Source organism: Botrytis cinerea, chromosome 9 (genome assembly GCF_000143535.2).
Source record: "Botrytis cinerea B05.10 chromosome 9, complete sequence".
Classification (NCBI taxonomy): domain Eukaryota; kingdom Fungi; phylum Ascomycota; class Leotiomycetes; order Helotiales; family Sclerotiniaceae; genus Botrytis; species Botrytis cinerea.
Window position 1 is genome coordinate 1,485,558 of NC_037318.1, and position 26,031 is coordinate 1,511,588.

Genomic DNA, 26,031 nt, shown 5'->3' on the forward strand with positions numbered 1-26,031 from the left:
AGTACAGATTAACTAACTATCCATCTGTATTTATCATAACTTTATCCTTGTTGCTTCTTCCAATTCAGAGATTTCGATGCTTTCACGAGTACCGAAACTAACAAATGGTATTCGGTAGAAGGAAGCCACTTCTAGGAAGTCCCTGCCCAGATCTTCTCATGCATCTAGATCCAATAGAACAAAAGCTTCATGTGTAGGCTCCGCAACATTGTGCGAGGTACAGTAGATTGATATCTCATCCCATCAAGTAAATATATATGTGTACATGTACATATACTTCGCCATCAATCGAACAAGGCTGTCTACCACGGATGCTCCTTCTACCGAGTATAGTTATGGACGTTACATTCGGTACTTATCGACCTTTTATTACATTGTAGCAATCATATTGATCAAGATCCCTGCAGCAAGATTGACTTGTGCAACTAAACACTCCGAGCTTCTTGTGGAGTTGTCACCGTTTATTTATTTTTTGGGTGTAATCCATGTCGACGGACGGAAATTGGACCGGAGTTGTTAATGTTCCGCTTGATCGTCAACTTTGATCCACAGAGCATTACTTCGTAAAGTAGTTAAATTAAGCCATGAGCCGGTTCTCTGGTACAATTGACATTCTATTGATCAATCCCATACCAATATCGGGTTCAAATTATGAGTGAAGGAAGCCGAAAAATGCCAGGCCGATCCGAGCCTTATGAATACTCTTTCATCCCCGGCCCCGCTCCCGTCACCGACTCAGAATTTCAAGGACCAATTCAACAGGATATCGTCGACACGATTGAGCAATGGAATTACGATAATAGCTATAACGATCCAGATTTTGGGTATATAGTTCCACTACCGGTGAACACTCTGGAAAGCCAGTATGCATCCGACACATCGAGATCATCTCGTGATCCTAACAGCTTGGAACGATCCTCCGTGACTGAGGAATCTTTACTAGATCTGCTAGATGGTTCACACACCATCGAAAAAACTACAAATATAACAAAAAAGCCCAAGCCTCAACAACTACCAGAAGCGCTCAAGTACTTAGCACCAGTACCTACTCAAAGAGATAATTCTCATCAATCTGTCAAGATCCAATCGAGGAACCCTCAACAATCCACAACCGATGAGCTACTATCTCTTCGACAACCTCCTTCACATTCTCGTTATCCTGAAAAACAAGCTCAAGATGCACAGTCAGTATCTCATCACCAAAACATACGAAACACTGGCTAATTCCCTTTATCAAGAACGATTTCTTATCAACCTTCTACGACAAATCCCACAACTCTCGCAGTTGTAAATGACCCATTCCTGTACGGTGATGTTGATGTGTTTTCGCAGCCACTGGAAATCCAATTAGGTCCAGTACCACCAGCTTCATTATCCAAAGGAAAACGAAAACAATCTTTCAGCCCTTCCCCGTCGCCGGGTCCTGAATCATCACGCCCAAGAAGGGTCGCAAATGCCAAGCGTCGGCGCGATTTCAATTCTTCTGCTTCTTCACAACCTTCATTTGGCACTGAATGGTGGGAAAGTGATGCCTCACTTTGCTGGAGGTGCCGCAAGCATAATGCAAACGTAAGTCATTTCTTTCCTTTGCAGCACCCACTTGTTGATAGTGAACAACTCCTCTTGATGAATTTCAGCTGACTTTACTACGCGGCAGCACCTGATATCAGGATTTTGTGATTCTTGCATCCGAGTATCAAACTTTAATGTCGCTCCAAGTACTCAAGGGACGAGAACGGAGAATCTAGAAAGCCTGGTCTTATACCTATTACCATGTTCGGCTTTCCTTTTCAATCATCTTTAGAATATGCAGTATCTAATCAAGCCTTAGCACATGTGGAAGAGAATCTTCGCGCCATTCCTCGAAATACACTAAAAACCAAAACTTGGCGTATGTTTTCGGCTGAAAGAGCCGAAAAAGCCTTCGATCACGATTTTGAAAATACCGTATTTAGAGATCATTTCGTCTTAGCACAAGAGCAGGCTCGTTCAACCGGAGTCTTTGATGAAAAATACTCAGATCTAATGGCCATAGCTCAATCATACCAGGAATCCATTCTCCAACCTGTTAGTACCTTTGTTCATACTGTTTCAGTATAGTCGTCTGACATTTTTATACATAGAACAAATCTCTCGAAGCTTCTTGCAGGATTCTAATCGAATGTTGCGAATTGTACAAATGTTTCATTACAACGACGATGCCGCCAGCTCCAATTCCAGTTCTCAATCTCCTCGAAAAGATCCGCACCACACGTAGCACGATGCGTAGAGCTTTCAAGGAATACCAGGCACTCGCACTTGCTCCCTCTGACTTTCGCTCTCGGCGCGATTGGCTACCTTCATTTCTTTCCGCGTGTTCTCTTGCAATATCGGCAGTTGTGTTTATAGATATGATGGTAGCGGTCCCATCACCCTACAAAGAGAGAATATGGGGTGTGGCGTGGCAAGAGAGAATAACTCAAATCAGACATGGAGGATATGGGATGATGCTGGAAGTTTTGAGAGCAAACACGAAGAATGTAAATCCTTTGGAATTGAGTTGCTGGGATCAGGATTTTGGAATGGATACAAACTTCCAAGCATTGAACAATGCTTATGATCCTGTCGCTGGGAATCAATACATGAATGCACAGTACAACACTGGTTACGGACTCGATCCTTCCTCTAACCCACAGTTTTCCTATGGACTCGCAACACCTACAACGCAAGACTTCGCTCCTGATATTATGTACGCGAATTTGGATTACGATCAAGCTTACTATAACAACTGGCAACAAATGCAGCTCAGAATGCAAAAACAAGCAAAAGCGGAGGAAGAGAGAAGGATCTTGCTGGGAGATACTTCACCAGAGGCACTGCAAGGAATGATCGCGGTGAAAACCTGGCAGATGAGAAACTTCGAACATTTGAAGTTGGGCGAGAATATTTTCAAAAAGGATCTGTATAGACAAGCGACTATCAATCCGATTGCGGGCTTGTGGAGAATTTTCGATATGAAGTGAGGAATGGATGGGAAGAAAGAAATGTTTGAATCATGATTTGGTACTTGAATCCAAATTGTGAAAGAGACATGAAGGATTGAGACGAATTGGATGGCTTACTTCATTCACTGATTTCCTTTCCAAGTAGCAGGCCTATAGAATTTTATTTGTAGTTTCTAATAATGAGTATTTCTATCAAGCTTTCACATCATCTCTGTTCAGTCTTATTACATTGGATCAGGACCTGGAAGTTTCCAACTCCAAGGATAATTATCGTGGTATTTATCTCTAAACAATTTGCATATAGAGCTCGATTACTAGGTATCTTGTGCACAGCCAATAGCTACTTCAATCCGAGTGATTTTGCAAAGAAGTGCAATCATTGTGAATTTTTATAAATTTATGTACAGAGAATGAGAATTTTACCTACACGTGGGATACAAACCGACTCGATCAATCGCAGCTGTGCGGCGCACCAGCACCTAAATCTACTCCATTTCAAAACATTCATCATCTTCTTCTTCGTCTTCAGTTGCAGTTGGTGTAGAAACTACTGCGGCGCTTGTAAGACTTGGAGATGCGGATTCAATAACAGATGTTGTGGGAATAACAACGGTTTGTAGAGTACTAGCGGAACTAGCTACTGAAAGCGTAGTCGCGATTGCCTCTTTCGACGTAATAGAGCTCGAAGCTGCTACAACGGCTGTTGAGCTTGGCACGCTAGTTGATGTCGACATGGACGCAATAGTAGTGCTTGTGAAAGAGCTTGTGGAATTCGAAGTCGAGAGAGAATTGTTACCCGCCGTAGCGATATCCTCGGGATCCAAATGGTAAAGCAAAGAACCCCATCCGAGTCCATCGTAATGACCTGATCCCTCGCCCCAGGAACCTGCACCGCCCTCGAAACCGCCCATCGTGGTGACGGTATAGTTCATGTATTCTTTTGTCCAGGGCGCATCGACGCCTTTGATTTGTCCGTAATGCGCGTAGAGTAATTCCCAGGTGGGGCGGTAGGCACCGCGAGAATCGTCGCTGACTGTGGTGTAGGAAACTATGCCGTTGGTGTAGGGCTCGAAGGGAACATCGTTGTTGAGGTTATAGCGCGCGTAGTATTCCGCACTGAGGAAGATGTTAGCTTGGCAATCTCATATATCTGTGAAACGAGATAAGTACCCTAGTAGAATCTTGCTATTGTTGTAACCATACAGATCCTCGCCCTGGTTCCAAGCCTGCTGGGCAAGAACTCCAAGCATCTGGAAATCGAGACCGGTATGTCCTTGATCACGTCCGGCTTCTTGAGGTTGTCCCATAATCTTTCCCGTCTCCGGTTCGTTAACGAGATTAGAAATACAGTTGTTAATTCCACCATTTCCAGATCCAGTCTTGAAATAATTCACAGCGTAATCGAATAGAGTGGAGTTGTCAGTCAAAACACCAAATGCCATCACGGAGGCCATATTGCAAAGTTCCCAGTTGGCAAAGAAATGCTTGACGTTATGTTCAGATCCGGCGCTGTGGTTGAGGAAATATAAATTTTTAGCCAAGAAAGTCCTCTCAAACATGGCGTTGAAAGTAGTCAAACCGCTCTCCGCAAAGGGAGCATAGTCTCGAATGAGTTCTGCAGCGTTGACCAATTCATGACCTTGCAAACCAGTTGTAAGATATTGGTCATCCACATCATCGAAATCTTCCAGCTTTTCTCCCCACGCAGTGAGAATGGCTGCTGCAGCTTCAGCATACTGAGCATCCCCCTCTATCTTCCACCGCAATCCGAGTGCGAAAGCCGCAGCAGCATCGTGCCAAAGAAGCTCGGCGTTTGCTGTTATATCAGTAGCAGCGTCGCGATAAACGCGAGCGACAGCATTGTTTGTATAGTTTGATTGTCCATAGGAAATACTGGTGAGTTTATCCCATGAGCTTTGCCACGGATCCAGTTTTTGGGTGAGCTTGGATTTGATGCGAGTGATGTCCGTCTCAGACACGAGGAGGCCGGGATGAACGAAAGCGAATGTAGAATTTACGAAAAGAAAAAGTTGGAAAAGGAGTGTGCGAGCCATTTTGATACGTATCAATTGGCTCATAAAAAGAGTGACTAGAAACAAAGAATCTTGCTAAGGACCAAAAAAACCAACAAGTCCAAAAAAATTTAAGAACTGCATATGGGGAGAATAGAGATCCATAGGGAATTCCAACAAATTATAACATCCTGCAATCTGCAATCTGCAATCCCGCGTGTCTCTCTCTACATGAAACAGCGTCAATAAAAATAGGAGCTTGTGGGGGTAGATCCGGCAATGGTCTCCAACCAAAGAATCTACGAGCCAGCCTTGGATGTTTCAACACGGCGGGATCACGAATGAAGGGAACAAAGTTGGTAACGGTTATGATTCGCATGCCCAAAAGTTCGCAAGGTCGTTGAAGTGGACCGGGATAGACTACGGAAATTAAAATACCCCGTGTGTTCGTCCGGAGTGGGGAATATCCACTTTTCCTGCCATTCCTGCCATAAACGGGAAATTAGATAAGCTGAACGTCTTTGGCTTAATTTGCTATAGTCAAGTCTAACACTCGAAGATCTAGACGTCGATGAGGTTCTGTCATACCTTGAAATCAAGGCCGCAAAGTCTGAATTATGTAAACACGGTGTGATCTGAGGATAAAATAATCTTTTCTTACCTTCCATTTAACGCCCCTCGTTTATACGTGTGCTGTATAGCCTCATTCTGCTCGCTCGTCTTGTTTGCGCTGTGTGACTATTCGTTCCCTATGTTATGTATAGCCGTTTAGAATCCTACTACGATTCCATAATAAATATATGTGAACGCAGCGAACGAATTCAATTCTACACCTACTTTAATAAAGCTCTAAGCGAATGCGAAGGAGAGTGGCTTTCTCTAGTAGACCTTGTATAAGGTCTACTATCCCCTATATATAGCTAATTCTTTAGATAGAATACAATTGGACGATTAGGGCCTACTCATTCATGGGTGCTACACCTTCCGTATCCTTCTCATGCAAACAGTGCGACACTCCTAATGCGTGTCAACGCCAGTCTCTTAACCATTCGCATTCAATTCCTTGATAGGAACTCACATATTATATCTAGGGTATTCAATAGTCCGGACGGAAATCCAACAATACAATGCTTGGGATGTCCAAGAGCAATTGGAAATCTGGAAATAGTTCAATTTTCTAATCAATTTTTCAACATTTCAAATGATTTGAATGTTCTAATTGGTTTGAAGACTTGATAATCTTGACTATTGGAGTGCATTCCGGACTATTGGGACACACTAATTATGCCTAAAAATTGCATCATCCTTCAAGCACCTGTAGAGAATGTCATTGCAGAGGCAATGGTCCATTTTGATGCGAACGAACAGACACGTATCTCTCTATCCAATAGGCAGTATGTCTATCTATTTCTCAAGCTTAAGCCCGCATGAGAATCCACCATTGGTTACACATTGGACGTAAACATGAAAATGTCCCAAACGAGACTGCTTTTGTTCTACATAACCCAAAGAATTTGCTACTGTTCCAGCAGCATTTAGCGAATGAGCTGGTCATATTTTCTATATGTACAAGGTTTTTCGGAGTTTCCTTGTACGTACTACCCCTTACAGAGGTATCAAATGAGTATAACTTCCTCCGGGCAAAAAGCAGTCAAGGCAATTATTCTTGATACAAAGCATTCTCTTGATCGCGATTATTCAGCTATATTGTGATAAGAAGCTATATAAAAAGCGAAGCCTAGTGATATCATTAAATCTTAGTTTGAACTATGGTTCAGCAATAGAGCCAACTCTGTTTGAGACGGCAGTCTGGATGAACGATAAACCAATGGCCAGCGCAGAAAAAATATCACACTTTCTCCTCCTAACCTAGTCTATCTTCTAAAGCTTCTCATCTTATTCCTCATATTCCGGAAAGGTTATCAAATCTTCTATATTCAGGGTATGAATGATATCATTTCGTCGAGGGGCGCGAAAACGATTGATTTATTGGTTGGTGTTCATCTTTTTTTTTTTTTTTTTTTTTTTTTTCAGCTTATACTATCATTCCATTCCTTATGTATATTCCATACTATCCCTCCAGTCTGGGACAATTCCCACAGAACAGGCTAGGACGACAGTTCTAGAGTTCGGATTTGGACAGGCGCAACTGATTGGAACTTTTGGTTCTTCTAGGATGACTTATATTTCTGCTCTGTCCCGTATATCTAACATACGAGACCAGTGGATTGTAGTTGTTAGACCAAATGATATTGATGCTCGCTGATTGTGCGATTAACGTTCAAGAAGTGTTTCGAGGTTATCGTCTGGTCCGAAGGCCTGCCCTTGCCTCATGTATCCACTCTAAAATCGCTTACCGATTGAACATCACGTAGCTCTGACACAAATATACCTTCGGTTACACATCCAATAAACAAAGCGAAAATTCTTTGAGATGGTCTGTGAGAAATATTTTTGAACATATATTCAAACAACCGTCGCATCCACAACAAATATCAAATATCTTTGATGGTCTAACGGTCATGATTTCCGCTTGTCATCAATTTGGCAAGTCGCGGGAGACCGGGGTTCGACTCCCCGTCAGAGAGATCTGAACTCATGTTCATTCTTTTTGCATTTTTGTGAGGTATTTATTTATTATTTTGATTTTAAAGATGACTCAACATGTATTCAAACGACAATCTCATCTGCAACAAATATCAAGTATCTTTGATGGTCTAACTAACGGTCATGATTTCCGCTTGTCATCAAAATTGATAATGTATTAATAGGGATTTAGGAGTTGTGATAAAGGATGGATAATGGTAATCGAAAAAGGTTGTGAATTTGAGAGATTGAAAATAAGAAAAGAGAAAGGAGAAATAAACTTCTCAAAACAAAGTGAATTGTTGCGCACGAAAAGAGGGGGGGGATGGAGCTAATTGTCAATTCAAAAGTTTTGTTGCATATCTGAGCTAGTATATGTTGGCGGTGGTGAGGTTTACTTTTTGAGAAGCTACAGAAGCCCGCAAGCTTTGTTATGCACCTGGATCCAGAGACTTTGATGATTAAGTTTATAAAGACCAATAATTCAATTAAGGAGTCTTGTTTTATATTGCAGTGCTTGGAAATGCAATCCGGTGTCCCAAGGATGTTAGAACGGGTAAGGTACCATTGGGTGAACACAACAAGGAAATTTTATGGTCTGGAAGATTGTGTATTCCTACATATGATTTTTATAAGAAAGGACATCATCTTGCAGCTAGGATGTTTCAACAGGTCAAATTCGCTAACAAATTACCGAGCTTTATGATGTTCCTATACATTCTACACCAAAGAAAAGAGTTGTACTTTGCTAGATACATAATTGATCGATATACCCAAGTACTTGAAATAGCAATAAGGAAATAAAAGTGTATTAATAGAATACATTAAATAATAGATTCTGGGAATAGCGATAGCCACTTGAACAACCTGAGAGTCAATACTGATGGCGAATCCACTATATAATCATAATATCTTCAATGATATCTTCAATAATCAGAATTAGATAGCTCAACACTCTCACTATTAGTTATTGATATACAATATAAAGGAAAAGAAATATTGGAAAAAAAATATATATATATCAAGGATTCGAATCTTTTTGATTGTTATTAGAAGTAGTAGTAGTAATAGATTGCTTTTTTTATAATTTATTATATAATACTTTTGTTTAAAAATATAAGACTCATAGTCTTGCGTATAAGAGTATACACGCAGCACTTCTGCAGAAATGAATGTGTAACCTTCCTGTACTGAAACGGAATTGACACTGGGAACGCCTAGCTGTCGACCTCTGTGCCTCTCCCTATGTCACCCAGAAGTCCCAAATATATGTGCGCTCGATGAAAGTCTCACAGATGATGCTTCATTGCTGTATTCGTTTCCTTTGTATTTCACATCACAGTATCGGAAAGAAATGTTCCTTGGCTGATGTATAAAAGCAGTTTTACGCACTGCGATGGGTGTGCTTCGACAAGTTTTCGATCGTTGTGGTGGATCTTTCGACTGTGGTATTGCAGGTGGTTATAGTGATGGGTATAGACTGTTCGTCAACAGGTATTCGGCTTCTTATGTGCTGCTGTATCGTGGGAAGTATGTTTTGATATTTCGGATTTGTAATCTAAGAGGATGGCGCAATGAGTAGTATGTGGGATACAATGCTATTTATGATATGTTTGCTGCAGCTGATTCAATTCATCTACTTGGGAGCGGAGAGGATGATTGTTGAGGTCGAGAGACAAACAGTAAAGAGGCAGCTTTGATGTGAGGGTAGGAGAGAACGATGAGGGAAGGATAGAGGTGATAATTCTTGATGCGTGCATATGCGACGCTGTGCACCTTTATTATTAGCATTACGAAGTGTCTCAGGTTGTGGGTAAATAAGATTTAGCAATATTAGAGTTTTGATAGCTATATTACTTATGAATTCTTTTTGGTGGGTGGTTTTAGTATATACCTCTGGCAGCTTTGAATAATTCAAAATTGAAGGCTTTGTGTAGAAAGAACAATGCAATTTGAAAAGTGAAGTGATGAAAAATGAGGTGGTATGTTGATGAGATTGTTGGATTGTACTTTTGAATATAGTTTGATTAATTGATGTTTGGCGATGCGGATTCAATGTTGGTTTTTGATATGAATTCAAACTACTTCATTATTGAATAATTGAAAAGAGTTTTTGAAATAACTTGGAATTGAGAATGTTGTGTTTCATCAGTCCATCGATAACTAATCTTAACACACTCATACAGCCGACTTTCATGTAATGAATCTGCTTAATAAGTCATATATCTTATATAATACTACCTAGGTATATTGAACCTTTCGATAATGTAGTTTATCAATCAGCATATGAGTTATATATTTGAATTCAATATTAATTAAATTAATTTTTTTTTTAAAAAGATTTTCAAATTTAAATAATTTTTTATATTACGGCAAATTACTCTCATGCCCCTCAAATGTCATTTAATCCACGCCCTTGGAAACTGCTGACTTCGACCCAAGGCTTATGAAAATGCACCGAGCAGTATGAAGTGTGTAGGCCGATCACGACTATAAATTTCGCTGTCTAATGGTATTTTCCTACCATAATTATGTCCACGAAGCTTACATGCCGGCATCCACAGGCCAATATTCGAGTGCCGATAGACTTCACAAATACTTCAGGCTCGAATAATAAGTGTTAACCAAATCGTTCACTCTTTTTAAAAAAATCACTCAATTGTTTGATTATTTTTTCACACAAAAAATAAAATCCGTAATTCATTTAGCTCCAATAATGCCATTCTACACCATCGAAGTTCTGTTGTACATTAACAATCATGAGAGCCGTTAGAAATCCCTCATTAGATATCGTCCCACTACCCAGCTAGACAGGAATTTTCCTGCGTTTGACAGTCACTGAGATCAAAACCATTTGCAGTCCCACCATTAAATGCATCCGCACATTCGTTGAATTGTATATCGCAACTTCTTTGTAGAGCGGCAGCTTCATTCACAAATGTGTTGCCATTGACTAAGAAAGGGCGAGCTGAATCTCCACTGTTGGTGACAGGTGGCGCCGCTTTACCTCCTAGTGCAGAAGCCGAGGAGCCTACAGAAGATGAAGTGGCAGGTGATGTGCTACTTGATACGGTGTTGGAACCGGTAGTTTTCGTCGCTCTCGCTGCAGAGGAAGTAGCAGAAGCTGATTTTATCGAACCTGTGGAGGAGCTAGCCACTGAGTTGGTGTTGTCCGGACCAGCTGCGACTGCACTGGCTGCTAGAGCTGCGGCCGCTTGCCCACCGGAACCTAAAGATTGTTAGTATGACTTTCACTGCTATACAGGCATTGTTAAAAAGTAATTGTTGACTTGCCATTGTTAGATGCAGCGTTTGCAGTTTTCCCGGATCCGACGACAGTAAATTTAGTACAGTCATCTGCTGTACCTCGCTGGGCAACAGGCATAATTGCAGGCTGATGATTAGTTGACGAGGCCATTGTGCACACACGATAGTTACCGGCGGGTAAGCCGCCGTTAACAGTAGCCGAGAGAAGCCCTTGGCCGTTTCCAGCATCATTGATACCCTTGAAGAAGGCGAATTGAGTCGGATCCAAAGCTCCAGTTGGATTGAGACTGGAACCCATATCCTGCACGGTTACGTGTGTATGTCCAATCACTACCTACAATGAAATACTATGATTAGCAACGATCTAAAAGCAGGGGAAAATCAGAAGGACAATGATAAGTTTAGATATCAATTGAACGTCAGGCGGTGTGAGGTGGGAAGACTTACTCCGGATGAGTCGAGCTGCTGTGGAGCGGAGAAATAGGTGGAAGCCGCATTGGAAAAGGAACCTGGAGTAATGTTGGACATTTGGATAGTAATATTGAATGTTGTGTCGGATTGTATAGTGTTGCTGCCAGCTAAAGGGAATGTAATTATCGATGACATCATTTTGTCTTTCGCGGGAATTTGACCCATTGCTGAAAGGGAGATGAGTAGATATTAACTTAGAGATAGGGAGACACTTACGGATTCCATTACAAGATCCTGTTACAATTTGAAGGCCATTGGTAAGGGTTTCTCCTGCGCAAAAGTTGATGAAGTTGTTCTTTGAAGTGGCAGAAGCGGCCTCGAATGCCTCATTTCCACCAATTTCAGTGAGTCCATCACTGAATGAGCCGCTTGCGATGGCGTTCTGTGCAAGGGTGAGACTGGTGTCATCGCCGGTCGTTCCCGTGGCACGTCTGTGGATATCCAGGTGCCTCCCTGCACTTACGCCCTCGACCAGGCCAGTCGAAGCGAAGAGAGCAAGAGCTATTGAGTGAAAAAGCATTATACTTGTTATTTGACCGCCTTTTGTGCCTTTTGGTGTGTTCGTAATAGAGGGATATCAAATCCAATAGGTATGTATTAAGGTAAGTAAAAGCGACGCAGTCGTGTAAGTTTAGATGAAAAGACTGGAAGAAAATGCTATCAAAGCACGAAAAAGAACGTAAATATCAAGAAAGAATGAATGCGCACAAAAGGAAGGTGATCTGAGAAAGTTGAGATTAAAACTTATGAGGAAAAACATGTTCTATATAATGGCAGCACCATCATTCATATATGTCTTCTCTTTGAATCTCAACTGTCATATCTGTGCCGTGAGCCGACGATGGATGGTAAGCGCAGCTTGATCTTCGCCAGCTTAGACGATTTCATTTGATGTTAAGACTTGCATTTTGTCAATTGAACTCGTATTAGCCTGTCTGATTCGCCCATCTCGATTAATCGTTTCGGTTTTCAGGAGATATGGACATGCTGTATTACAATTTCGTCCCAGGAAAACTCCAAAGGTAACAGGTAATGCAGGGCTACTGCAACCCAGCCTTGTGATCTTATAAGATGGAGATAGATTGTAAGGAGGACAATACTAGTATGGCCTTTCGGAAAGACGGAAGACATACGAGGACTATGACGGAAAAGCTTAACCATGAGAAGTCTTTCAATATTGCCATGGGTATTGTGGCTTGGGATGAACATGTCTCAAATGCCAAAATATGACACGGCTGTTGCAAGAGATGAAAATCTCGCGTCTGAAATTGTAAGCAGCAATAATGATACCCCTGGACCCCAAAACCTTAGGGAAGACTGAATGCATCAACTGATGCCACAAACGTCGGCATCTAACCTAGCGTTTTGGGCATTGTGAATGTTGACATTGTCCACAATGTGAAGGTATATTCAAAGTTCTTGCAAGAAGTTTTTGATGTTAGTATTTTGGTGGTTGATGGTGGCGTGGAGCATCAAAAAGCAAAACGGCCATCTTATCTTATCGTCGTCGGAAAACCTCATCCCTGTCATTGTCTCAGAACATGTATAGCGGGTAACATGAGACGAAGACGATATCATAACAGGTGGGTATGGGATGAAAGGGTTGCATTGGACGACACCAATCGATTTATCGTCCTAACATCCTATCCTTCAGATTTCATTGTACCGGATTGCCGTGTTCTTCTATATGATCTGTACCTGCATGGTCTTCTTCCCTATGAGTTCACGAGCTTCGTCCGATCATGACAGGCAGATATCATCTCAGAATCTTAGAACAAGGTTCACAAACAATCAAGTGTTGCTCAAAATCGCATTAAACAGATCTATCTTCCATGCACGTCGTCTTGGCAATGTGGAGGAACAGCTAGAAATACACCCACGTTACATCTGGGCATGTATCAAATTATCACATTTTTCGTCTCAAGAATATGTATATGATATAAGATCCTCCCCTCAAAGATTCGATCATCTTCTTTTTTTTTTGTCCTGGTCTTTAGTATCTTCTCTCTCTCTCACTTGCTCGTGTTCGCTATTTATCCCTTTTCTACGTCTGGAACGTCTTTCATTAAGAGTTTTAATTCCTAGTATATATTCTTATTACACGATTTTTATTCTTCAAAGCCACCCTACCGATTAAAAGCAAAAACAGAGCAATCATGATGCATTCGATATTATTTGTTGTAATCCTCGGAGCCATGGCTGTCGTCAACGCAGCCCCAGCATCTTCAACTGTAAACCCCGATGCAGTTACAGGAACAAAATGTACTGATCCCTCAACGTAAGTACTGAGATATGAAATTATGCCATCAAATTCTGACATATTTGCCAGAACTCTTGTATCTCATGATATCAACGTGGCTCTTCTCGGAATTTGTGGAGGTATAGCAGGAACTATCCAACAAGTAAGTTACATTCTTCTTATTCTGGGAGAAGAGAAAACGTTCCTGTAAAGGGATGGGGAGGAGAGTAGAATGGCTTATGGACTGGAATAAGAGAGTCTAGAGAGATGCATATATTTCAAGTGATAATATCAAATTGGGTTTGAATAATTCTTCGATCACATCAAGCTTTCTTCAGACATGAAATACAAGATCTCCATCATGCACACTCACCACGACAAGAAGGGATGGAAATTCGAGGAAGTAAAGTAGTTAAGCCTTGGATTTGGTAGAGGATGGATGGAAGGGAGTGCAAACACTCATCTCCAATTGTACCCCTGCATCAAATCGTTAATACTTTGTAACATAGTGCGGTGGGGAGCCTACGTCAACCACTGGAGAATCGGGTACTGCTCTCTTGAAACTCAATGCTGCCACATCCGGTCAGACAATTGATATCACGAAAGGAAGATGGGAAGGGTGTATGAGAGCAGCGCGAGCGGTGTGCGGAGACAGTCCCTTCACCAGTACTTGCATTGGTGGAGCGAAGGTGAATGCTGGCAATGTAGATTTCGAACTTTCTGCCGCATAACAAGTGTTTCAAGGACTCACGACGGTGAAGAAGAGGAGACATACTGTATGATTGGTACATGGGCGATGATTTCTATCACTGTTTCTGTATATATACCCACGTTTATTCTGGTAATATGGAATGGGATCAGACTTGATGGCAAATATGCGAACGACGATTTGACGTCCAAAATTTTATGAAGACAGCACAAATTACATTTCTGACATTTTGGCGGCACCAATTAGTTATATGAATAGTCAGTCTACTGAAATGTCATGCAAGAACTCACTAGGTAATGATTCCGGATCAGATGAGAGTGTGCCATTGAACTACCCCCAGAAAATGAAGTGTTTCGGAGTTCCATTCTCATTTTGATTTCCAATATCAACAGCATTCAAACTAGTATATGACTTATGGTAGAGATCAGTGATGACAGTTATGACAGATACTCAATCACATTCCCTTGAAGACTAAAATGAGATCAAAAGACTGACGAAAGATATTGGAACATAGATACTCGATCAGGCTTTGCAATTTGATTGTCTGGCACTTTTATCTTTCCAACCAAAGGCGTGGAAATGGCCACATTGAAATGGTATTTCTGACATACCTCAGGAGATTGGAACCATAGTAAACGTAGTCACCCCCAGCTTTTTTTATTGCACATCTCACGTGTGAAAGGTTCATAATCACGTGCTATAGCTTTATGCATGCATCAAATCATGTGATGAAATTTGTGGCAGGATATTATTCGTGGAAATTTGTAAAAAGAGACAATAAGCTACTTAGATACGCATCCAAAATCTGTAGACTTCTTATGTCTACTTCCCTCTAAAGCCAACCCTTACACATTTCGACTGCTTTCGTCCATCGCGAAAATTTCTCCTTACTTTCTTCTGGAGTAATTTTAGGATGAAATTCAGTTTTGCCTACGGTATTGATGTTCTTTAATTCGTCAAAAGTTTCCCAGACTCCCACGGCAAAACCTGCAGCGATGGCGGCACCCAATGCTGTTGTCTCGAGCATTCTTGGACGTTCGACCGGGATCGATATAAGATCGGCTTGAGTCTGAAACACTTTTAGACATTACCCAAGATAAAAAGAACGACACAATAGAACTTACTTGCATGCAGAGATCAGAATTGCACATGCCTCCATCGACAGCGAGTTCAGCGAGCTTCTTCCCACTGTCCTTTTCCATTGCGTTCAATATTGCTTTCGTTTGGAAGCAAGTTGCCTCCAAAGTAGCGCGAGCGATATGACCTTTTTGTGTATATGCTGTAATACCGACTATTGACTGGTCAGTACCCGAGTTAAAATATGTCGGAATAAATCTTACAAAGGGTGCCGCGAGCGTCGTCGTACCAGTATGGTGCGAATAGCCCACTGAATGCCGTCACAAAAGTGACACCGCCATTATCTTCTACAGTCTCAGCTAACTGACTGATTTTGGCCGAAGAGTCAATGAAGCCAAGATTATTCTGAAGAAATTTGATACTGGAGCCGGCAACCGCGATACTTCCTTCCAAAGCATATTGTGGTTTACCATCAAAGTCATACGCAACTGTACTCAAAAGTCCGTGTGTGGAAATCACAGGCTTATCACCAACATGATAGAGAAGGAAGCAACCTGTCCCATAGGTATTTTTCGCTCTACCTGGCGTGAAGCCTTTTTGTCCGACAAGCGCCGCACTTTGATCACCTAACACACCCGTGATAGGAACCCCCTTCAAGATTCCTGTTGTAAGAGCACCGAAGGATTCGCGATCCGACGAGCGGACAATCTTGGGAAGACTACTATGTTAGTGCGTAATTTAATTTCGATAGAGCAAGAAACTTACTGAAGTTTATCCATATCAAATCTGAAGAAATCTAAAAGCTGCTCATCATACTTTAGAGTATGCAAATTCATGAACATTGAACGAGATGCATTCGTGGGATCTGTAACGAACACATTCTTCTTTGGTCCACCATTGAGTCTGTAAATGACCCAGGAATCAATGGTGCCAAACGCCAGCTGACCTCGAGCATATGCGTCTGCGACTTTACTATTGTTTTCAATCAACCACAAAAGCTTACCAACAGAGGGATAAGTCGACAGAGGAAGACCGCAGAGACCCTGCAGTTGATTAGATCCAAGCCGAGCTTTTAACTTTCTGATTAATGCCTGGTTTCTGGTATCTGTCCAGACAATAGCATTTGCTAGAGGTTCTCCTGTTTCGTGGTCCCAGACAACTGTCGTCTCTCTCTGATTTGTAAGTCCAACGGCTTTGATCTGTCTCGCTGAATGACCTTGTTGCTCGAATTGGTTTACGGCACATTCAATGCAAACTTCTATCGAGTCGATGATTTCAAGAGGATCATGTTCGTGCCACCTTTTCATAGTCAGCTACGCGTTATCAGTGTTGATAGGTGTACAAGCCCTGATTCTGGATATATCTGAGAGAACTCGACTTGATGAGATGCAACCGGCTCGCCGTCTTTGTTGAAGATTAAAAATCTTGTGCTTGTGGTACCTTGATCTATAGAACCTATAAAGGATTCATGATTGGACACTGACACGAAGGATTCATGGCTAGAAACTGAATTATGGTCACCCATATTGATTATGTTGCTGTTCGCAGATAAACTTGCCAAAACCTCTGGCTTTTGTAGCCACGGGGGAAGAGGGTTGTATGGAGCAAAGCATCTAGAACTTCTCGCTCGAACAAACATTCTCCATATTTTAAGCATGTGATGCTTCAACGGACCTCCAACTCAATATATTGACCTAGTCAATTTGAGTGGCTTGTATTGGAGGAGCGGGGTCAATTCCGCTAACATCTTGCGGCCGAGCAAAAGCTCATTATCTTGGTATTGGCCAACAGATTGACTTACTAGCGTAACGTTGCGGTATCACAGTTATCAAAATCTGCATATTGAGTGGTTAATTCACTCGGACGTCAGAATGTTTGATACTATCGTACCATTCGATCTATGCCGTCAATATTTACAGGGATCAGAGATGAATTGAACCAACATCTTAGCTGACGGCTTAACTAGCTCAAGAACTAGAAGGAAAGTGTGCTTGTGGGTGAGGGGCACAATCCCAGCCAAAACACTCAGGGATGTAGCGAAATTTCGATCAAAAATGAAGGGTGATGCTTACATAGTACAACAGATGCAGGTCGATATATCGGTGTCAAGAACTCGGACAATTACCCCCATTGAGGGCTTCTACCAAGCAGAATTTCTCGCACCACGCTTGTTTTCCCGTCATGCCTCGGCAGGCATCGGCACACTGCATTCGTGGACACCACAAGATGATGCTAATTACCCCTTTATTGCGACAAAATCGACGCAACAAGACTCGGGATTGTGCTGTGTTATTGTTTGCGATTATTGTGTGCTTGGAAGTCAAAACTACTGAAAGAAAAGGGTAAATACAAGTGAAGATGGAGAGGAAGAGCTACTGTGTTTGTTGAAGGCTTCTAGAACCAAGGAGACTAGTGAAGTTCTCGGTTCATGGGAAGGCTCTTGCACGGCCATCCACTACCCCGCAATCTCGCCATATGCAAGAGCACCAGTTTTAGTGCCAAATGACCTTGATTGCAACCCACAAATGATTACCAACGCCATTAAACAAACGGGTCAGCATCCCCACTCAAGTTAGATCTGCATTAGGGATATTCCAACGTTTTCAAGTACAAGGAGTCATTATGCACATGGCGCCCCACCAAGAATCCCAACGACACAATCCTCAAATATTTGGGACAGTTCAAAAGTCCAGATCATCTACAACGATGATCCTAGAGAGTTATCTGCCGGGGGATCGTACGGTGATTGAAAATCAATCCCTGGTCGACATTTTACTCAAAGTGTACAATGGCAGCTTTTGACATATCAAGTTCTGAACCGAGTCGCCAGTGGTGGATTCCAGAGCACATAGATTCTCAAGCCTTCCGCAAACAGATCTGATATCCGTCAGCCATTGGCTTGGAGCCACTGGAATATAACGCCAGCATTTACACATTCGCATATTTCAAAATACATGGCGTTATTTAGTAACAAAGAGGTATCTATTTACAATCACCATTTATGCACATAGCCATCCAGCATAGATATCGGCAACACCGTCGCACCTGCTCTTCCTGGAACTATCTCCATGTCCTGTGCCATTAATTTGGTCTATATCACACCGGGAAAGGTATTGATACGATTTCAGGTGTCACAGAGTTATACAGTCGAGACTGGGATGAGTAAGTGTCTGCCCATCGGGCAGTCATGTTGACCATACCTACTTTGAAAATGGGGTTTGATTGGAAGTGCCTCTTTAAAAATGATTCTTATGGTCACGAACTTTATGCTGTCATACCATTGATTCCATGCAGGAGGATGTGCAAAAGATGAATCTACCCAAGATTGACAAGTTGAAGTTTTGTACAGGCAGAGCATTGAACTACAAGATTAACAGCTTGATGGTGACGCTCCCGTACTCTTCATTTTTCTCGAAGATGCCATCATAGTTAGCACTACTCTTCTCAACAGATCGACGTGTGTTTGGTTTGGTCGTAATAGTCTTTTGAACTATCATCGAACTTGCGATCAACTTAGTGTGGGCTAAAGGAACCAAGTTTCTTTCACATTGTGATCAATGTTAATGCTCTATTGGTATCATTGATGCGGGGTTAAATAACCAAGACTGCGCCGTCAACCACCGTCTAGTTAAAGCAAGGATATATCAAACTTATTGATGAGCGACCCCTCTCACATCTTTTGGTGGCCACCCAGAGCTCATCATAGCATGCTGTAGTGTTGCCATTTTCCACTCGTCCACACGAAGGCGTGCTATATATGCCGTCGATAAACTCATGATATCACACTTCCTTGATTATTCCCGCATTGAGATTACTCCGATGCAGCCAAACTCATAGTTGTTGATATGACAAGCTCTCGGGTAATTCAAACTGAGCCATATAGTCATTTTTTACTTCGTACGTTCCGCACCTGCAAAGAAAGAGTTTTGAAATCATGGAGGGTGGTTTGAGGTCTCCCCTCAATCGGGCAGTTAGGATGGCCAAGTATTTGCTTGGTAAGGATTTCCAAACAAGCAAATTGACCTTTTCATGCAACTTAGCAGCGCCAACATAGCTTATTTCTAAGTTTTACCTTTAGATTCTTGCATTGGTATGCTACCATACCCAAAACAGCGTTGCGAGAGTTTCAATGTTGTAGACTTGTTGTCCACATGTTCATTCTATAAGGGTGGTAACTTCGGCTCAATCGCAGTCTCTTTCGTTTCTAATGGTCATACAAAGCAGTATCACTCAAAAATCTCAAGCTACATATAGAACAGCATCCGTCTTTCGCAAATCCATCTTTGTCTCATATATCCAAGTTTGCATTCACAGAATTGCCATTCCACGCCTTTACTTTCTCAATTCCTAAAATGAGTCTAGATAAGCAAGAGTCTCCCATTCCTATCGTTAGCAATGACAAGAACATAGGGATATTTGAATCCCAAAACTCCTCGCCAAACCTCTCATCACACGAGTCTACGTTGGACGGAAACAACATGCATACGGTATCCAGTGAAGGTAGTGGTGCTTATGCAGAGCATGGTCCTGGAATCGATCATAAGATCCCACAAGAACTCGAGATACAGTCCAAGCCGGACCTCTTATGGAGTCGTGTTCGACATACCATGCGAGAACCTTTCTCGGAATTCTTTGGTGTATTTATTTTGTGAGAACCCAATATACACAACCTCATTCTTGCTTGTTTCATAATGACTAATATTAAAATAGGATCTTGTTTGGAGATGGTGTAGTTGCGCAAGTAGTCCTTAGCTCCGGCGAGAGAGGCTCCTATCAATCTATATCTTGGGGATGGGGGTGCGTATTCGCCCTGCTATCAATTGCATATTGGCTAATACATTTGATAGAATTGGAGTTATGCTTGGGGTCTATGCTTCAGGTGTTAGTGGTGCTCACATAAACCCAGCTGTGACATTCGCAAACTGCATCTTTCGAAAATTTCCCTGGCGCAAATTCCCCATCTACATGTTGGCGCAAGTGTTGGGTGCAATGTGCGCCTCTGGTGTGGTCTATGGTATGTAATTTCCAAAGTTTTTATAATTCCAAGATCTAATGTGCTGATTCTTATAGCAAACTATAAATCTGCCATTGATATGTTCGAAGGGGGGAATAACATTCGAACTGTGGGTCTCAATACATCATCTGCAGGCATATTCTGCACCTACCCCGCCCCTTTCATGACAAAGACAGGACAATTCTTTTCGGAGTTTGTCGCAAGTACGATACTCATGTTTTGTATCTACGCTCTACAAGACAATGGTAACTTAGGCTCTGGAAATCTTACCCCACTTGGACTCTTCTTCGTGATTTTTGGTATTGGAGCTTGCTTTGGATGTAAGTAGTACTCTCTGAACTCCCTCATCGCACTATAGGTAGCCAAGATACTAATTTAGAGTTCTGATAGGGGAAACTGGATATGCTATCAATTTGGCTAGAGACTTCGGTCCAAGATTGATGAGCTACTTCCTTGGATATGGTCATGAGGTATGGAGCGCGGGAAACTATTACTTTTGGGTACCTATGGTAGCACCATTCATCGGATGCCTGTTTGGAGGCTGGTTGTATGGTATGTGCTTACTATTCTCCATGATCATGCTTTTGAGGGATATATTTTAACGTAAAGATGTAGATGTCTTCATTTTCACTGGTGAAAGCCCCATCAATACTCCTTGGATGGGACTGAAGCGACTCATGCCTGGGGGTCTCGGGAGTAAGAAAGTAGATTCCAAAGTTTAAAGCCGACGAGAAAAAATAAAGCTTGATACTTATGCTGATCTCCACGGTACGTTAAAGAAAAGGGCGTTTCTGTGCCAAATTATTGAATTGCGCACATTTGGCTAGAATCTCAAGTACTGCACAGGTGCCAACAGTAATTGATATAAGTGAGAAAAGAAAAGAACAGACCGGCTATTTCTGCCTTTCTTATGTACCGAAACACTAGATAATACACTAAGGGGTCGGCGAAATGTATGAAAATTTCCTAACAACTCTCAAGATCACCTTGAAAATTTAATTTCTTTGAATTAACAAACACCATGTACCAGAAAGATGGATTTTATTGTAATGGGTCCGGTTACCATTGGACCAGCCATACCCCTTAGGGCTCTGGCATCAAGCTAATTACATGTTATATACCTATTCAGGCTAGCACCTTCTTCTGTACCCTAAACCCATATTTCGTTAAGCATGATAGAGTTTCACGCGATTGTATCATCAGTTGTCAAATCATTTCGTCATCTGTCATTTGTTTGAACAAGATTGATTCTGATGTTTTCTTGGCCCCCCTTTAGCTTCCCGCTAAGCGCCTAGCCCCACTATGATTTTGTCTATTCTATCCACATTGGCATTTGTGTGAAAATTCCATCTACTTGATTACGAAATAATTACCTAGATAATAGACTGAATCACTCACTACCATTCACGTTCGCGACATTGGTCAGCCAATAAAATGCACAAGAAGTTAAAGTCAAATTATCATTAAGTGTCCATTGCGGTCTGTCAATGGTAGTGTGAAGCTAAACTCAATAGTAACAAAGCTAGAACTAGTTTCAACGGTTTATAGTGACTCTTGGCTATGTGGAGATTGTGCTAGGCGGGAAATCTAGCGCGGAATGACAGATTTGATGACCATGAAGATTGGGTTGGTTCGGGTCTCCAAAGATTACCGATTCTCACGCTTGTCGTAATGCAATACCCGTCATAAACCGGTATCGGACATTTTCACTCTCTCCCGTCTGGTAAATACGTTTTGGATATTGTAGGTAGGTTAATAATTCCCGAAAGCAATCGGAGGAGTGCGATTAGCAAGCCTCTGTGTATTCTCGCTCAGGTAGGAGAATATGGCTAGCCATTAAGTACTTTTTGGTTCAGAGTTGTTCTCATTTCAAATTTCACACAGATCTATTCAGTCGATACATGCAGGTTTAGACCATTGATAATTACTATCTATACTTGCATAATAAATTTTTGGAATTGTAAATTGCTTCTATCAATTCTATCGAAACACAAGTTTAATTGGCCATAGCGTTGAAATTTGACATAATCACTTAACTTTTGCGTACCATATCCTTGGATTGCCGAACTTGTGACATGGCTTTCCTTAATCTACTAACATAATTACAATGATGGCGGATCTCCAGAGAGCTCTCATTTTTGTGATCATAAGTCTGAAAGATATTGTTTCTTATTTTTTATTTTTTTCACACAAGAATGCCCGTTCCGTAACAAGCCTTTCGTTTTCAAAACAGTAACTTCTTGTCTCACCATCAATTGATGCATCTACAGCAATTTGATAGATAGGGTTAGGGTTAGGATTGATACCAATATTCTCCGCCTCAATGTCTCAATTTCCTGAATCGTGTCCTTCAGCATTACATTACCATTCCAGCCCAGAATTTCAGTACCATAATCCATCAATTCCTATTTATGAAATTCATTCTTAATTATCTCCAATGAACACAACGAAATAAATCTTGCTCAAGACACTCAACTAACAACCCTACGCAGGCTCAATTAAGAATAAACACGTATCAATTGCAACCATCACGAAGGCCCCAAAGTCTCATCTACCTGCATATGGACCCGCCAGTTACAACTATTCACCTCTCGATTATACACATGTTCGTTGAGATCTTCGTCATCCTAAGATGTTGTGCAAGATACACACATGATGATGAGATTGCATAATCTTAAAGATCTTCCCTAAGAAATAAGCAATGCATTGTGTCCTACACATGCTCCTGAATTATCAGAGTCCTCGGATACGCGACGAACGAAACCATCGTAAACATTGGGGATACAACTCAAAGTGTCAAAAGCTCCGAATGTGCCCTCATTAGAATCATCTGTCTCATCTTCAAGTCCCCTAACTTTGATGAACTGCTCAAGGTGCACTGATTCCTGGGGACTGCTAAAAGTGGACAAACACCGAAAAATACCTCATCGGCGTTCGATCGGCTTAGCGATCTCGACTCATAGTTAACACTTAAAGAAAATTATACTATGGGGTCAAGAAGAGAATCATGAATACCATCATGTGGCACAAAGGTGTGAATAAAGCAGTTGCCCCAATTGTTCTTGGCCACGCCCTCATTTCCATTACTTTTGTGGCCATGGATCAGGTACAATATGAGTGTACTTGCGCGGACGTCATGCACAGGAGTCGGTTTTTGTATTCTGGACCGCGATAGTCTTCCGACGAAATTCGTTAACGAAAATAGTGTTATGCCAGGATGTTCGACATCACGAGCGTATAGTATCTTGCTCTAAATTGGGAGGATACAGAGATGATTGGGCCTATCATGGGAAGTCTAGGTGATCTGCTTAAGGAGTGTTGTATTGAGTCAACAGGAGATAAAGCAGAAGAAGAGATATCAAGTTGATGAGTTAGAGAGCATGGCTCGAGCTCAATAATGGAGTCTAGGTTTGAATATCTATGCTAACGCCTAGCTCAGAGCGGTTGGAAATGAGAAGAGAAACCCAAGTCGCATGTGTTTGAGTTTCTGGGTGGGGTATTCGTCGATAGATTCAATGTCAAGTTTCTTTCTTCAATTGATCACCTTGAGATCCAGGTGTCCCGTCAGAAGTCTACTTAATCTATTTGATCAGATAAGCTCTTGAGAAACAGAAGTTAGCCCTTGGAGAATCTATATCCGAATCTGATTCGCTCCTAAAGACCTAGCTTTACCTCTTTTCCTCTTCTGGTAAAGCCTATCAATAATTAACTAGATCAAACAGACTGGAGGGACATCATGCCGATCCCATGAGAGATTTTTTTATATTTGAGATCAAAAAAGCTTCTCGGATCATACAATCACTTCAAAGCAGTGTTTCAAAATCTGTCAACAAGATGTGTAGCTGGGAGTTTGTATATTTCACAATGAGGGAAATTGGCCTTACCGAAAGCATGCTTCGTCCTCCAAATTACAGGGGAGTTCGGATCTATCACAGCAGAAGATGTATGTCCTCTTTTCTTCATAACATGCATATGGTACGTACTTAATCAGCAGCTAACATGATTGTTAAACAGGCAACCGCTATTATGCGCTCTTTCCCGATGGTAGTCAATTATATTCTAGCACTGGAGGAATGGGAGCAACCAAATTTAAGATCCCTCCGAGCGACCAACTGACACCAGAGCGTCAACAGCGCATACTTGAGCAAGTAGCAAAGCGCGTTCAGAGAGAAAACGCATCGGTCCAGCGACAGGACGCTGATTATAAGGCCAAACATTTCCCTCACCGTGTCAGACCTGTCGATTGTAATTTTTGACAAAGTCTTCCTCGTGAGATGTCAGGAAGTGGCATTCGGCGCGATCAGCGATCAACATCATGTCGTTTTAGTCGCAACGCAACAACCCACATTGCCAGGAACGAAAGCCAATGAGCCAACACTCCATGAATAAACAACGAATCGAATCGTCTACGAAATACGGTATACAAAAATCGGGACTTTATCTCTCCAAGATCAGTCTGAGGCCCAGAGCATCTAGGAAGATGTAACAATCGCGGACGAGGGAGGTCGTTAAACGAGTCGAATCAACAGAAAGGGATCCTGCGGTTTATAAAGTTGGCACTTTCTATGAAAGGATCCACTATCAAATTTATAGGAACAGCAAGAATGGTGTTTGGCTTAGAGTAGATTTGGGAGATTGGGATGGGTACACGATAATGGTTGCGTTCTGGCACAAACACGAAATAATGGTATCAGAAATATGTTTCAAGGGTGGCCTTTCTCGATATCAATGGCGCAGAGTGGATAGCTTGCGCATTCATTTCAACGGATGGTGGAAATGTAGATGAATTATCTTGGATATAGATTTTGAGATAGTTTTGGGGTATCTGGGATGAAGAATGTATATGAGAACAGCAAATACATCATTAAATAGAACTCCTCGTATGAAGTTGAATTCATTTTGGTAACGATGTGTATAGAAATGGTGAATGGCTTGACATAACACCGCTTCATTCTTAAACATGAATCTTTACAATTCTAGGTACTGTCTTGAACACCGGATTCATTTCTGGTCAGTTTAATTTCGAGACACGACAAAAAGCTTCACAATCAACCGCAGTCATCCTATCTACCAACTCCCTTTTCTGCTGTTTGTATTCCTCACAGAATGCTAACGCATCGCTATCGTCTTGTTGTGATTCTATCTATTCTTTGTACAGTTCTGTTCCAAAATACCACCGACGTACCGTCATCTCCCAGAATCCTATGAGATACATCATATACTATTCTCTTCAACTCTCTCGCTGCTGTTCCATTAAAATATCTTTTTCATTATTTCTCCACAAATTATCCAATTGCTTATATGCTTTAGACGTAGACCACATCCCTTTCAAATATTATACGTTACGTTTCCGAGGTAGGAGAAGGATAGTGCGCAGACTTCCATCGTCGATAGCACCCATGGTATAGGATAATCCAGTTCCGATCGAAGTCTTGCTCATTGACCTGAGACACATTGCGAATGTGATATTAATAGTGAGTCGGCGCAGAAGTCGTCAAATCGTGGAGTAGCTCACTCTGGTTAGAAGTCAGTACAACATGAAGCCTGAAAGATGTTTGGATCATGAACTGGACCGTTGGATAGATGTCTGGAATGTGATTACACTTAATTTCTTTGAAGATAATCTTCAAAACTTCTATGGGAGATATGCTTGTTGTAAGAAAGAAGGAGCT

At 41.7% G+C, this 26,031-nt stretch overlaps 7 protein-coding genes across 21 annotated transcripts; 4 read left to right on the forward strand and 3 right to left on the reverse strand.

The window, feature by feature from the left end:
* The first annotated feature begins 436 nt into the window (after window positions 1–436).
* Window positions 437–3,266, forward strand: BCIN_09g04200 (hypothetical protein). The gene is made up of 5 exons (XM_024695118.1): window positions 437–1,184; window positions 1,239–1,569; window positions 1,658–1,775; window positions 1,832–2,067; window positions 2,124–3,266. Exons 1-5 carry the CDS (start codon window positions 652–654, stop codon window positions 3,000–3,002), a joined length of 2,097 nt encoding a protein of 698 aa, XP_024550911.1. The 5' UTR covers window positions 437–651; the 3' UTR covers window positions 3,003–3,266.
* Window positions 3,267–3,345: 79 nt separating this feature from the next.
* BCIN_09g04210 (hypothetical protein) lies at window positions 3,346–5,395 on the reverse strand. The gene is made up of 2 exons (XM_001549396.2): window positions 4,155–5,395; window positions 3,346–4,100 (listed from the first exon to the last, which is right to left on the reverse strand). The coding sequence occupies exons 1-2, from the start codon at window positions 5,060–5,062 to the stop codon at window positions 3,470–3,472; spliced, it is 1,539 nt and encodes a 512-aa protein (XP_001549446.2). The 5' UTR covers window positions 5,063–5,395; the 3' UTR covers window positions 3,346–3,469.
* Window positions 5,396–10,269: 4,874 nt separating this feature from the next.
* BCIN_09g04220 (hypothetical protein) lies at window positions 10,270–12,502 on the reverse strand. Its single transcript, XM_024695119.1, has 4 exons — window positions 11,537–12,502; window positions 11,297–11,487; window positions 10,877–11,183; window positions 10,270–10,811 (listed from the first exon to the last, which is right to left on the reverse strand). Exons 1-4 carry the CDS (start codon window positions 11,838–11,840, stop codon window positions 10,381–10,383), a joined length of 1,233 nt encoding a protein of 410 aa, XP_024550912.1. The 5' UTR covers window positions 11,841–12,502; the 3' UTR covers window positions 10,270–10,380.
* An 806-nt stretch (window positions 12,503–13,308) lies between these two features.
* On the forward strand, window positions 13,309–14,509 carry BCIN_09g04230 (hypothetical protein). Its single transcript, XM_001549391.2, has 3 exons — window positions 13,309–13,598; window positions 13,650–13,722; window positions 14,069–14,509. Exons 1-3 carry the CDS (start codon window positions 13,477–13,479, stop codon window positions 14,288–14,290), a joined length of 417 nt encoding a protein of 138 aa, XP_001549441.2. The 5' UTR covers window positions 13,309–13,476; the 3' UTR covers window positions 14,291–14,509.
* A 488-nt stretch (window positions 14,510–14,997) lies between these two features.
* Window positions 14,998–17,667, reverse strand: BCIN_09g04240 (hypothetical protein). 2 transcript variants are annotated; one of them, XM_024695121.1, is made up of 5 exons: window positions 17,418–17,667; window positions 16,111–16,644; window positions 15,609–16,063; window positions 15,393–15,559; window positions 14,998–15,337 (listed from the first exon to the last, which is right to left on the reverse strand). In XM_024695121.1, exons 1-5 carry the CDS (start codon window positions 17,474–17,476, stop codon window positions 15,101–15,103), a joined length of 1,452 nt encoding a protein of 483 aa, XP_024550914.1. In that variant the 5' UTR covers window positions 17,477–17,667; the 3' UTR covers window positions 14,998–15,100. The 2 variants fall into 2 exon arrangements, with proteins under 2 accessions (XP_024550914.1, XP_024550913.1); XM_024695120.1 differs by having other exon boundaries at window positions 16,692–17,667.
* A 1,496-nt stretch (window positions 17,668–19,163) lies between these two features.
* Bcaqp9 lies at window positions 19,164–21,495 on the forward strand. Of its 14 annotated transcripts, none has more exons than XM_024695124.1 (8): window positions 19,164–19,340; window positions 19,412–19,516; window positions 19,567–19,993; window positions 20,056–20,142; window positions 20,193–20,359; window positions 20,416–20,679; window positions 20,750–20,911; window positions 20,975–21,495. In XM_024695124.1, exons 1-8 carry the CDS (start codon window positions 19,280–19,282, stop codon window positions 21,079–21,081), a joined length of 1,380 nt encoding a protein of 459 aa, XP_024550922.1. In that variant the 5' UTR covers window positions 19,164–19,279; the 3' UTR covers window positions 21,082–21,495. The 14 variants fall into 14 exon arrangements, with proteins under 14 accessions (XP_024550922.1, XP_024550921.1, XP_024550928.1 ...); XM_024695130.1 differs by having other exon boundaries at window positions 19,570–19,993; XM_024695123.1 differs by having other exon boundaries at window positions 19,412–19,513.
* Window positions 21,496–23,986: 2,491 nt separating this feature from the next.
* Window positions 23,987–25,276, forward strand: BCIN_09g04260 (hypothetical protein). The gene is made up of 2 exons (XM_024695136.1): window positions 23,987–24,302; window positions 24,374–25,276. The coding sequence occupies exons 1-2, from the start codon at window positions 24,107–24,109 to the stop codon at window positions 24,613–24,615; spliced, it is 438 nt and encodes a 145-aa protein (XP_024550929.1). The 5' UTR covers window positions 23,987–24,106; the 3' UTR covers window positions 24,616–25,276.
* The last annotated feature ends 755 nt before the right edge of the window (window positions 25,277–26,031 follow it).